Genomic DNA, 13,778 nt, shown 5'->3' with positions numbered 1-13,778 from the left:
ATAAATTAGAATTATTTAGTTAGAAATAAATGTAGTTAGAATAAATTTTAAAATGAGACTAGAAATCCTGAAAAGCATTTTTTATCATTCACTACCATATACTATGAGTTTAATGTCACTGAAGCAGACATAAAGTCGTATGATTTTGTGTTGGCATAATTCTCACCATGAAATGTCACTTACAAAAGGACTATGCAGGCTGTGCTATATAGACAGATGTATAGGGACATATGAATATTTCAAAAATCTGTAGTCAAGAGAGGCACTGGCAACCAGTCATCTAGTTATTAAATTGGCTTTGTCAATAAGGATGTGAGGAAGAGGAAAGGATAATTAGAGTTCTTTCATAGCTTTCCCTCTGCAACTTGTAAATTGGATCCCATAATAGATGGCTTGAAAATACTCATGAATGCGTGTAAAAAGGGGAGAATCCTGTGACTGTCCTTTCTGTCCTTTAGGTTCATCCCTAGTCCAGAGAGAAGAAAATAAACCCTGATCATGGCATAATTATGCTGTTTTCACGGTATTAATAGTAGGAGTGACTATATTTAGGCTTGACTCAATGTTTAGTCACAAGTTAGCTTCTTCAGATCAAATGTTACTGGTCTCATCTTCTAGTCCAACAGCTTGAATTATAAACAAAATGCTGAACTGGTGGTAGCTATGGAGTTGAACCTGCTGGAGATGACGCAAAATGGCAAAGAAAGGCCATTTATATGGGCAACTGTTCCAACCAGTTCCCAAAGCCAGTAGGTGGACTGACACACTGGCTCAATGCTTCTGTTTTTCCATCACTGAGTCTCAAAGGTATAAAATTTAGGTTTAGTTTGTTTTAAAAAGAGCAGCACAAGAAGCAAGGAACTGACTTGCGAAAATGCTGACGAATTTGAAATCATTTGCTGAGTCACATATATTTGTCCCTGCTTTTGTTGGCTTTCTGCCATACATAGACACTCACACAAATATTTTGAATAGTTGCTCCTCAGGCAGCTCCCCCCCTCATATTCATGTGTGAATAAGGAAATTTGCATACCAATATGGTTATTTTTCCACTAAAGCTTCTAGAGTTTTGGTCATGCCATAAGGAAAGAGGAGCAACAGCATATGACTTAAATGACAAACTGCACACTGTACGCCATGTATAATAAGTGAGTTGTGAAAGATGAAGTCAAAGTTCATGAACATTTCACAGACAGAAATATGTTGCATAACACGCTTAGCATTTAATTTCAATTAACTAGAAAAAGAGCAAAAATCAAAATCTGTTCACAGAATTAGCAAAAGGAAAAAGGGCTAAATAAAATTATTTTATAAAAATGTAACACCTTATTTTAGCTTCCTGCAAACACCATTCAGGTGAAATTTTAAACAAACCTCTGCTTTTGATAAGTGTTGGCTAAATGTAATCATATGCCAAAAACTGCAATTGTGCCTGCACTGCTATAGTACAGTGATATCAATAGTTAATTTTACTATTGCTATGTAAGCAAAGGGCATAAATACTCATAGAATCAGGCCACAAAAGTACCCTCATGTAGTTAGGCATGAATAAGAAAAAGCTGTGTATTTTTTCCAAATGTTATTCATGTTTAATTTGCCAGAATCGAGATATGATTTTGGCTTTAATTATGAAATTCTAAGCCAGCAAAGATACAAGGCTTCCATGTGATCTACAGTTTGGAAATAAGGAAGATCTGTTCAGAAAGTGAGCCTTTGAGTCAGATTCAATAATTTTTTATCTGAGGATTCTTGCTTGTACAGAGCAATCAAAGGTAGTCAAATTAAAACATACTGAAGTTGATGATGACTCATTTAAAGCTATAAGGAAGAATTATGACTGATTATCCTCTTTCACCAAGGAGCTGCTTATCAAGCCTTAAAGTGTTTTAAAAGTGTACTTTAGAAAGATATTTACTTACGATTCAGAAACTTTAAGGAATAGATAGTCCTGTCATTAGACAAGTTGTTTCCGTGGTTGTATGTCAATTTTAGGAGAGGTTCTAGCAGTTCTTCTAGATAGGTTTCACACAACGTGTTGATACTGATCCATCTTCCATAGGCAGCATGACATATTTCAGTCAATAGTTTTCTCAGCTGACCTCTGTGGGTTTGCCTTAACTAAAGCTCACATCCAACCATCTCTGTGAGCTTTCCAGGGAGTAAAAGTACCAGAAATGCTCCTAGATCTGCAGCTCAGTGTGTCAACTTTACATGAAGTTGTAGTTCATTCACCTAGAGTAACCCTCTTGGAGAAAGGAACAAAACAACAGGTACTCAATGCACAATTATAAGAATTTCTGTGTGAAATCACCAAAAGATTGGTTCTTGGAAAACAAACTTGATGAATTATACAAGAATCTGTAACCTACACCCACTTGAGAGTTGACATCTTTTAGCTTGAGCTCCTGAGGCCTCTGGCCATCCCATGTAAATCTGATTTTCTTGGCTCTGCACAGGAATCAAAACCAGAGGATGACTCCCTAAGCTGGGGCACCAATCCAAACTCATCAGCCAGTTAAAAGCTGATGAAGATCCACAGTATTACTGACTGTAAGGCAATAAATACATTGTTGGTGTGTCTTGTATTGTGGAATTTCACGATCCATAGAAAGATATAGCCAATATTTGGAAAACCCAACGTGATGGTCAAGCTTAGAAGTCTTGCTAGTAAAGCTTCTTACTAATTTGTCAGTAGCCCACCTGAAATATCATGTTATAGTTTCATCGGTATTAATGTCTCAGCCTCAAATCTTTAGTGACTTCAGGAATGGCTTTGGACTCTAATCTGGTTGTGAAATCTAACTGCTGCTAGAAGTGGTAAATACAGATGGGGAGATTTAAATTTAGTTCAGTGTCTTTTTTAAGTCCATAACTCTCAGGCTCATGATCTGAATGTGTCCCACGAAGATCTCTTACTGAATTAAAATCCATGTCCAGTCTACACGGACAGCTCTTCTATCTGTGATCATCTGATAAAACAAGTAAAATTAATACCCATAGTATTTGGCAGGTGTTTTGGATTTACTTGTGAGCATTCACACTCTCCAGACATCTGCCCTGGCTGCCTGCTCCACATGACATTGTGCCCAGTCCTTGTCCCACACTCAGACAGGTCAACATTTCACTCTACACAGTCAAGCTTATCTGGCACTCTCTAACCCACACCTCTGCCTTCACTGTCAGTGTGAGGCATGTCATTCTGTCAAAATATTTTATTCATAAAATGTCATCATGAAATGTTTTGGCATTACATTTTTTTAAAAAAATGTTCCTTCACTTCAAATTATGTACTGAATTCTACTTGGATCAGTCAATAAATTTGGTCATGTCCGACAGAAATCACATTTTTGACAAATTAATTGTTCACAGAAAAATAGACTAAAATATTCTGTGAAGAGATACACCTGCACACTCAGATGTGATATTACAATTATACTTGTAAGTGTTTTCCAAGGATTAAATAACCTATCTCCTCACCTCAGGAAAGATTCATTAACAACTGAGACCCTTAACAGAATATTGAAAAATGCAAGTTTCCTTAATGGTTCAGTGCAAGATTATTTGGCACAACTCTTTCTGTAATTCTAAAACTGTAAAAATCATAGTGTTCAAAAGGTCCTTAGAGATGTTTAGCATAAGAACTTTGTGTTGCATAATACAGAAATGTAGAAATGCCTGGTACAAATTCTAAAGGTAAATATTTTGCTTGTGCTGCTTTGTGTGCTGAGGTGTGTTTCTCTTCTCTTAAAACAAACCAACAACAAAAACCCAACAAACAACAACAAAAAAACCCTCACCTACACAAGCAATACAATACCCTTAAATGAAAAAAAAAAAAAAAAAATCTGAACTTCTGAGATGGAAGGTGCTACCAGGAAGGTCCTGCTCCAAACCCCAGAGAAATCAGTGAAAAGACCTACTGACTCCAGTAGGCTTTTGGAGCATATTCTTCATGTACAACAAGCAAGCAAGAAGCCCACCTTCCCAGACCACTGGCAAAACACAGTAACAAGCAGGTTTGTTTCTTTTTATTGAATGGATGTTTTAGTATTAAACACTCATACTTGAAAAGGCTTGTTTGCTGCACACACACACAGAAACTCCTTAACTATGAGATGTGCATAATCCAATTGCCAAGCTGAATACTCAATTGAACCTAGTGTTAGAAAGATATGCTCTTGTTGTATGCTTTCAGTGCTAGAATATACAAATTATTAAATGCAAATTCTGGATATCATCTATTGATGCCGAAAAGTAAAACTGCTTCTCTGCTTCTGTTTCCCCTTCTGTAAATACTGGCAAAGCATTTATTTATATCTGTACCTGAAAACATCAGAAGAATAACAAACAAACACATAACAGTAAATTTACAAATAGATCTAAATCAAGCAGTTTTTGTGGGTTCTTTTGAATGTTGATCCAGTACAAGGAAAAATGTTTGGTGTAAACAGTGTTATAAACTAATTAAATCTACACATGATATGTGATATATTTCACGCTCCTTACTAAAATTCTTATAAAAGAAAAAAAATATGAAAGGAGTCTTGTTCATTTAAAAAGAAAAATCAGCAAGAATTAGTTTTAATTATTCAACAAAAGCTCTGCTGTTCTTTCTTTCACCCATTACATATTATTTACTGTGTACCTTTGAAGCTGTATTTTGTAAGCTCCTTGTATTATTCCACAGGTGCCCAACACCTGGCTGTGATGGCTCTGGCCATGTCACAGGGAACTATGCATCCCACAGAAGGTAAAAACTCCCCTGTTGCACAGGCCTGCAGCACTCAGGGTTCTTGGCAAGCAGCGGCGGAAAGAGGTGGCTTTAATTCTATGTGCTTCTTTCAGCTTATCTGGTTGTCCTCGTGCCAGGAAAGGAGGTCTCAAAGTGACTCCTACCAAGGAAGAAAAAGAAGACCCTGAACTTAAGTGAGTACAAAAGCACAGGTCTACTGCCAGTGAAGAGGAAAAAAGCCCATAAGAGCTCAGGAATTGAGGGATCGTAGGAGATGCCCCAGTTAATATGAGCTACGTGAGGATATGGCCTAGAGCTGGAGCCCAACCAAGCGTTTCATCTTTTGCAAAGCTGCTGGAGTCCATCATCTTGGAGATTGAACAGTGAGAAAGGATTGCTATATCTGCTTGCATCGCTCCAATTATTTGAAACAGTGCTATGAAAGTGCCACTTGGTTGAAAAAATTGGCAAAATGAAGGAAAACAAATTATTTCTCCCTGTAGTGAAATCTTAACATGTCAGCTAATTAAATCAGAGTGACATCTTAAAAATATGTCCCAGAGAACTTAAATATATGTCTCATGTCTTTTCTCTATAAATAAATTAAAAGTTCATTTAAAGTGAAAACAGGAAACTCAGTAGAGATTCATTACATTCCTGACTTGAACTCACATTTCATTAAAATCAGTAAATTATAACTGCCAGAATATAGATATGAAGATTTAATTGCACATAATGTTTTTCTTAATACTTGCTAATGATATATGGGATGCTACATAACACTGACAAAGCAGTGCAAAAAAAAAACCCAAACCTTTATTTGCAAGTATTTGCATAAGATGATACAAATTTTCCAGGTACAGGAACCCACTGTCTGCTTCATGCCAGAAATCTAGATAGAGGCGGGAGAACGTTGACTTTTCATACACTTGTAGAAGTGTGATTTATTGCCTGTGATAGAATTTCTATTTTCTTCTCTGGTAAAATACTATCTAAATGAATGTTTTAGTTTCTTAGACTGTATGACTGTATTTTAAATTGCCTAATCTTAAGATCAGCTGAACCCCCATAACTCAGCTTGACTTGAATTGGATGCTCAGGTACAGTGTGCCTCTGGGGACCAAGTCTTGATCCACTAATGCAAAGTGGCACAGGCAGTTGGAATTATTTTCTCAGACTTTCTTGAGACTGTCTTTGCCTGCTCTCTCCAGTGAAAATGGGGGTTCTTTTGCTGTGTTTCTGTAGATGTCCAGTGATAGGCTGTGATGGCCAAGGTCACATATCAGGTAAATACACTTCTCATCGCACTGCTTCTGGTTGTCCTTTGGCTGCCAAGAGACAGAAGGAGAGTCCTGTCAATGGGTCTTCACTATCCTGGAAACTGAACAAACAAGAGCTGCCACACTGTCCTTTGCCAGGCTGCAACGGGCTGGGTCATGTTAATAATGTTTTTGTCACCCACAGAAGGTATAACTTTGTGTTTTCTCTTTTTATTTTTCCTTAACATTCCACTGTTGAATTGGCAACATGCGAGATTACAGTCTGAATAAATTGTGCTGAAGTCTTTTAAGTAATGAGATAGTTTACATTGCAGCTGAAGTATTACTTAAGTATTATATTATGAATGAGGATAACTTTCAGAGAGTTGGGATCAACTTTTTATTCTTTTTCTATGTTCCCATTGCAGTGTGACTTTCCAAGGTCTTTTCTTCAAATTAGCATAGTTTATGTATGGTTTAAAATTTAATGGAGTTCTTTCCTAGGCAAATATGGAGTTGTATCTTTTATGGAAAAAAGCAAATATCATTGAAATGTCACCAGAAAAGATTCAGCAAGAGGAATGGCTGCATTAATTTCATCTTTCTACTAGTGGAAAAACTGATTTTATAAACTTTGTATTTAAATAGCTAGAATGACACACACACACAAAAGTTACCAGGTAGAACTCATATGGATTACACAAGTTTGAAGTTATAACAATCTTACAAAGAAAACTATGTTTACAAAGCAGGAATCACATATATAACCAGTAACAACAAACACTATGATTTCATGTATCACTGTGAAAACACTAGTATAATTTGACTATGTTCAATCAATATTACTCCAAGAATCCGGCTATTGAATCTGAATTAATACCTAGAAAAGTTTGGTATTCAGTCTGTAATAGGAATTAAGTCTATATTCTGGGGTTTTTTTGCTTTCTTTCTAACACTCTGAACAAATTCTCCGATACAAGAACATTCACGGTCACTTGAACAAATTCAGTCAGAGACAGTTTTATCCTAACTTTATGACCTACATCTCATGTTAAAGTCTTTACATTAAGACACTACTGTAAACCGGGATTATTAAGCTAATAACATAAATAGTATGTTAGCTGATTGCGACTCATACTACAGATGATTTCTGTCCTACATAAGGCTGGATCACACTCAAGATCATATTAGTTAAAATGAGGTAGTAAATATAGCTTTATGATGTGATATGAAATCTTTCCTAGGACATTTGAAACCTAACAAGTAGCCCATGGCTTTGAGATATTCTTCCAGTTGGGTTTTTTGCTCCGGGCTGAGGTACTAAGCAGCATTTTAAAATGAGAATTATTATCTTTCCCTGTATATCTTTTAGCTAGCCGGTGTGAAGCTAACTTTAACTCCTAAAGCTTTTTTTTTTTCCCCATATGGAAACACCATGTCGGTTTAGGATTTTTGGTTTTAATTTTACACACACAAAAAATTGAACCATTTTCCTGCAGAACAAAATTTTCCTTCCCTCCTTACTTGGTTACATCTGAACACAAATCCTTCTGCCAGTTCTTCAGCATATGGGTATTTCTTTGTTATTTATAAAGATAGTATTAAGACAGTGCAATTCATCTTAGCCCTTTAGTGTGCTATAAAAATTGCCTCAGATAATTACCAGCTGATGAAATTGTAAGCTTTGAAATAGCAAAATGTAATTTAATGTGAACAGTGGTTAAAAAGCAAACTGCCTATATAATAGAACCATTCAAAAAAGCTATTATGGTCTGTAGGGTATATCCAGAGTTATTATTGTATTGATCATTACTATGTATCAACAAAATGATACAATAGTTGTGCACCGTGGAAATCATACCATTAATTAATTTTTTTTAGCATAGTAAGCTTCCCATTTTAAAGGACCATACTGTCCCTCTCATCTGGAGCACAAGCCCTGAGTAAAAACAACAGAGAATTTTTATTTGTAAGTGTTGGAACTTCAAGAATTCTGTAAATGCATCTTCACTTAACAGTAGCTGCCACTGCTATTTTGATTATTCTGAAATATGCTTAAGAGTTGTTTACTTATAGGTTGAGATTTCTGCACCAATTTTCAAGCTGGAATATACAGTTAAATGGCTCTTTATGAGTTATGTCATTCCCCAAAGCTATGCTATAATGGAGATCCTGATGTGACCTTAAGTACAGAGGTCTGTCCAAGTGCATGATAATATTGCCTGAAAGGATTGTTGCCATTTCCAAGTGGGTGCTAATGTTTTTTTTTTCTCCTCTCTGTTTCAGCCTGTCTGGTTGTCCTCTGAATGCACAAGCCATAAAAAAGGGCAAAATTTCGGAAGAATTAATGACTATCAAGCTTAAAGCAAGTGGCGGTAAGGAGATTTGTAAAATATTATGACATTTATTTAGATACAAGAGCCCTGACTCCATTTATACTTATGCCCCTTAATGTCATTCTGGCATTAATTCTCACTCCTTTCAGTTGTCTCCAGCAATAACAAATCTTGAAAAACAAAAACCTTTGCGTGAGATTATAAAATTATTCTCATTTACATCCTGATAACTCAGAATTGAGGGTATGCTCTCATCTTGTCTCAGAGCACCATTTTTTTGATTTGGAGATGCTTTCAGTATTGTTATTACTAATAAATTATTAGTTATGCATCAGGAGGACTTAGCTATCTGATGACCAAGGTAAAAAGAGATAAATATTGTGTGCAGAAATTGACTCCTCCCCCTAACTTGAATACTATGCGGTTTAGTATCTCTGCATATGTGGACAACTTTGCTAACCCAAGTGTATAGGAACAATAACCAAATAGTTATAGGGGTAAATAGGAAGAAGTCTCATAAGAAATGAGGAATGGCTGCATACAGCCTGCTTTAGAAAGCTGGGCATTGAGCCAGGATTCAGGGAACTTGCTCTTTATGCCTCCAACTGCTGAGCAAAACGGTCGTGTTACGTTAGGCAAACGAGTTTACTTCCATGTGTCCATGTTTTCACAGAGGCAGAGACTGCTGCTTACAGATTTCCCAAGCTGGCTCCCACATAGACTCAGTTCAGGGCTCTAGGTTTTAAAGGAGAAACAACAGTGGCACAAATCTCTAGGCAGTTGGTCTCAGAGTGATACTAAGCAGAAAGAGGGACGTGTATTGCCAGCAACTGTAGCTGCTCCTTATTTTTCAGGACAAGGCTTTCTGTAATGTTTGTTAGCTTCCTGACAATCTCCCTTTTGCCGTTGTTGAAATTTCACTATTTATCACTTGTAACCAAGGCTGTGCTTCTTGAAGATATTCTGCAGAGAGATTTGCCCCAACAGAACAACTTGCAAGATCAGATGTAGGTACAGATAAGCTCACTAAAGGCAGTAATTATACTAGTGGAGATGTTACCCTGGGGTGTTCCCCGAAAAAGAAGAGTTGATGTTATTTGTCTTTTAAAATGAAAACAAACAAACAAAACAAAACAAAAACTAAACCAAAGAAACAAACAAAAAACCACTACAAACAATCACAACCACACAATTGTAGATACCCCCTTATGTTTTTTGATAAACTTTCCTCTTTCTGGGCAATTTCTCCTTTCTGTACTCTCCAGATAGTAGTCGCATGTTGCACTGGAAAAAAAGAATTTTGAAACACAAAGATTCAGAAAGTTCCTTCTATGTCTCAGCTTGTATAGATGTTTTACAGCTAGGAAACAATTTTGACAGTAAAAGCAAAGTAAGAGGCGATTTATGGATCAATCATTTGATCAAAAGCTTGTTATCTTCCTCTTGTTCAGTAACAGGTAACACAGCTTGTTACTTATACATCCATTTACATGTGGACACTTTAAATCTGACATTGGTATTTTCAACTATACGCAGGTATTGAGAGTGATGAAGAAATCAGACACTTGGATGAGGAAATAAAAGAACTGAATGAATCCAATCTTAAAATTGAAGCTGACATGATGAAACTTCAAACCCAGGTATCACATTGCCATGAAAGTTTTACATTTACTTATGGTATGTTTAAGCACAATAAATGCTATGTAAATGCTATGTTTAAACACAGTTAATCTCCTGTACACTTCTTTCCCATCACTCTGTGGCACTTAAAAGTACCAAAATCCTACATGCTTTTTTGTTGAGTTTGTTTGTTTGGTGTAAATAAATAGATGCCTGGGTATTGTCTTAAATATCTAGTGAATGCAAAATTCAGGGCAGTTTGAAGATAATCTTGGCAAGCAGAAAAAACATATTTACCAAACAAAGCATTAATTTTCCTTTGTTGACCAAACCTCTGTTGACCAAACTGTGCAGAATCCCATGACTGCAGTTTTTAGGGAGGCTATTACCTCTTACCAACATACTCTAACTTTTAATGTGAGTTTAATGTGACAGAGTAAAGCAAGAGCAGAAGCTTGCTGAATATTTTAGGAATAAGAGTTTAAGAAAAAAGTTCCTAAACGAGGTCTAGGAACTGAATATAAGACTAAACTGATTTAAAACAAACTGAGTGTAACCATACCCATGGGAATGGGTAACCCATGTAACCATACACATGGGAATGTAGAGTGTTGATTCATGTTGCTTTTGCAATAACCACCACATGTATGGCCTAAATAAGGGTGAAGTTTATGCCACCTCTGCTGTATCTAGACGATTTGGCTCCACACTGCAAAGGTTCTGGGGATATCCATTCCAAATTGCACTTCAGCGAGGGAGGGGATGGTGGTGGTGTTCAATGTCTCAGGACACTTTTTTTCAGTTCTCTCTGGTGATCACTGTGCTGTTTGCACAGAGATGGCCCAATTTATGCAGTCAGATTTTTCCTCCCCAGACTTGCTCCCTGGTGAAGGCAGTCTGACCAGCAAAGCCTGAACTGAACTACTGCTGAAGCAACACATCCCCTGCATGACTTGCTCTATCTCCTTTCAATCTAGCCCAGCCAGGTTTTAGGCTGCGTTTTGCACTGCCAGAGGAGAGGTTGCAGTGGATCACAGGCAGGCAAAAAAGGGGTTCTTCCCACTGGGGACAGTTTCGATGCATGACGGTGCGTGAGGAAGTGACCACAGCAAGAGACATCTAAGTAGTGCAGAGATGTATGTCCTAATGAGGAGAGGGTGCGCATAACAGCCATGGACGTGACTCCATCGCTCTGTGCCTCGTGGCCAGGCACAGGGGTGGCAGCCCTTGGTTCTGCCCTGCTTGCTGCCCCACTGCCCACTGTGGGGTAAGGAGCTGGGCAGTGGGGAACCAGGCCCTGTTGTTGCTGCCTTCAGTTTTTCAGCACTGCTTTTGATATACAAGCCTTCAGAGATGAGTATATTACCAGTGCTCTCATACTAAAAAGACACCGTTTTGCTACCTTGGGTGCTTTTTCCTGCTCTTCTCAAAACCCTCGCTTCCATTCTGTTGGTCAGAGATCATCTTTGCGATGATTGTTGTGTGCTCAACATCTCAGTTTCCTTTCCACTTTATTTTTCTCTTATTGTTTGCAGTGCCAGCCCTGTCACTAATCCCAGCCAGCCCACAGCTCTACGCTCCACCCAGGAGCAGGGCAGGAAAGTAGCACAATAGCTAATACCCCTGCCCTTGCTATTGTGGTCTATCAGCAGGGATGCTGTAAGAGCAGGACAGCAATGTAAACATCAGCCTCCTTTCTCCTTCCCTCCATCAGCCCTGCGGCCACACTCTCCATCCCAGCTCCACACTGACCTCACCCCTGAGCTCAGTTCCCTCCTCCCAACCCTCTGGTGCCTTGCAGCCACAAGATTTCTCCATGAACCAGCAGCAAAGTCCATCAATTCAGAGAAAATGCAGCCTCTTCCTTGCTCTGAATATTCTGTGGAAAAGTTATGTCTATCTTAAAAAAAACCCATACCTGAGTTTCAGGTCTATTGTGCCCCCTCTCATAGTCACGTGACTGCTGTTTTGGGTTCAAACTGTAGTTACAATGCTGACAAGGGTCTGCCCGTTTATGTGTTTGTGCCTGCCTGTGTCTTCTAGATCACATCTATGGAGAGCAATTTGAAAACAATAGAAGAGGAGAACAAACTTATAGAGCAGAACAATGAGAGCCTGTTGAAGGAGTTAGCTGGCTTAAGCCAAGCCCTCATCTCCAGTCTCGCTGACATTCAGCTTCCACAAATGGTAAGACCACAGCCAGCAGCTTCACACCTTCTTTGAGACTGTTTTGCTAGCACTTGAAGCAGATGAGGAAGCTCAGGGACCAGCAAGGGTCTTAAAAGCTGCATTAGCTGAGAGCTCTTTTAGCCTGATTTATTTTGCACAGGTGCTGGATCATGAAATCTGTGTGACAGCAGGTGCAGTTGCTTCCAGGACTGAGCCAGCCCTGATACCTCTGCTCTGTACTGCACTGTGCAGGACAGGCTTTTCCCTCATCCCTCCCTAGCTGAATGTTCGCCATACACAGAGACGAAAAACTTCACCCTGAGAATCCCTATTTATTTTTCTCTCAGATCAAAATTTTAACCTGTTTCATACAGGAGGTTTTTCTGGAGTCAAGAAAGCTCTACCTTCTCAAAAACTCCATGTCCTTGATGTTTTACTTGCAAACACAGGCCACATGCATGAAGGTACTTGGGTCTCCAGAGTTACAGTCCCCTTCACCAGTCTCAAGAGTGCTGCAGGGAGACTAGGCGAGGACAGCTACAGGGACGTCAGCCACAATCCCAGAGCCAAACAGGCCCAAATAAAAGAAAAAAAAAAGCAAGTTATTCAGGTGATAATATCCCCAACCCCTTTTCTTGCTTGGAGATTGTGTGGTTCCCCCAGCACATGCAACTCCCTTCATTTCTACAACCTCTTCGTTAATTTGGATGGCTGCCCTGTTTACGACTTCTCCCCAGTTGCCATATCGCTGCTTTTTCATGCTTTGAGGTTGGGTGTTTGTAGGTTTTTTTGGGGCTTTAATTTTCTCTCCTACAATTATAATCTGTTTTGTCTTCATTTAGGGGCCAATCAGTGAGCAGAATTTCGAAGCATATGTAAATACACTCACAGACATGTACAGCAATCTGGAACGGGACTATTCCCCCGAATGCAAAGCTCTGCTGGAAAGTATCAAACAGGCAGTGAAGGGCATCCATGTGTAGGATGTGAAAGCTGCTGGGCAACAGAAATTACTTAACAGCGGTAAACTCCAGATGGATCTGTTAGGGGTTCATGTACTGCTAAGGGGTGTAGGTTGCCATGCTGCATTTACAATTGCAACATTGCACTAATTTTTTCCCAGCTGACATAAAAAAATGTAATAATAAAAACACAACAGACTATTTGTATTAACAGCAATGCACTCTGTTAGTATATTGTATTTATTTCAGTACAATTCCTTTTTTTTTCTTCTTTTGCACTCAGTTTTTGTAAAGTGAATGTAAAAAGTGTGTGCAACTATTTTTTATATTTTTTATTTATTTCTAATCAAAGAGTTCTTTTTTTTATCTTTTAACAGCATTTTTGCAGCCTGCCATATTTTTACAAATGTGTTTATTAATTTATTTTCCAATGGGATTTTCAATAGACTGAAAGCTATACTGTAAATTAAATAACTTGCTGGGTTTGTACAGGAAGAAAAAAAAAATATGAAAGTAACAAATGACTGAACCGTGGTTCTAGTTTTATTTTCTTCACATCCTGCTTTTTTATAATGGCTTTGTATCAGAAGTGGGTTTGCAGTAACATGAGATGTGAAGATGCATGGAATGAGAAGATAAATGGTGCCCACTAGTGGGGAATTTGGGCTCTTAAAAGCACAGTATGCTGGAAAACAGTGTG

The 13,778-nt window shown here is 38.2% G+C and overlaps 1 protein-coding gene across 5 annotated transcripts in view; it reads left to right on the top strand.

Annotated features, from left to right (window-relative positions):
• The window catches only part of ST18 (ST18 C2H2C-type zinc finger transcription factor), a 165,246-nt gene extending 152,147 nt beyond the window's left edge, over nucleotides 1-13,099 (top strand). For all 5 annotated transcript variants that reach the window (XM_065628046.1, XM_065628047.1, XM_065628050.1 and 2 more), the window contains 7 exons: nucleotides 4,688-4,750; nucleotides 4,846-4,926; nucleotides 5,978-6,199; nucleotides 8,278-8,366; nucleotides 9,864-9,967; nucleotides 11,991-12,134; nucleotides 12,959-13,099. In XM_065628046.1, the coding sequence (XP_065484118.1) occupies nucleotides 4,688-4,750; nucleotides 4,846-4,926; nucleotides 5,978-6,199; nucleotides 8,278-8,366; nucleotides 9,864-9,967; nucleotides 11,991-12,134; nucleotides 12,959-13,099 (844 nt within the window). The remainder of the gene's footprint in view (nucleotides 1-4,687; nucleotides 4,751-4,845; nucleotides 4,927-5,977; nucleotides 6,200-8,277; nucleotides 8,367-9,863; nucleotides 9,968-11,990; nucleotides 12,135-12,958) is intronic.
• The last annotated feature ends 679 nt before the right edge of the window (nucleotides 13,100-13,778 follow it).

This window comes from Caloenas nicobarica, chromosome 2 (assembly GCF_036013445.1).
Source record: "Caloenas nicobarica isolate bCalNic1 chromosome 2, bCalNic1.hap1, whole genome shotgun sequence".
NCBI lineage: Eukaryota > Metazoa > Chordata > Aves > Columbiformes > Columbidae > Caloenas > Caloenas nicobarica.
The sequence above is the reverse complement of the archived record's forward strand: the minus strand, read 5'-3'. Positions and strand labels throughout refer to the sequence as shown.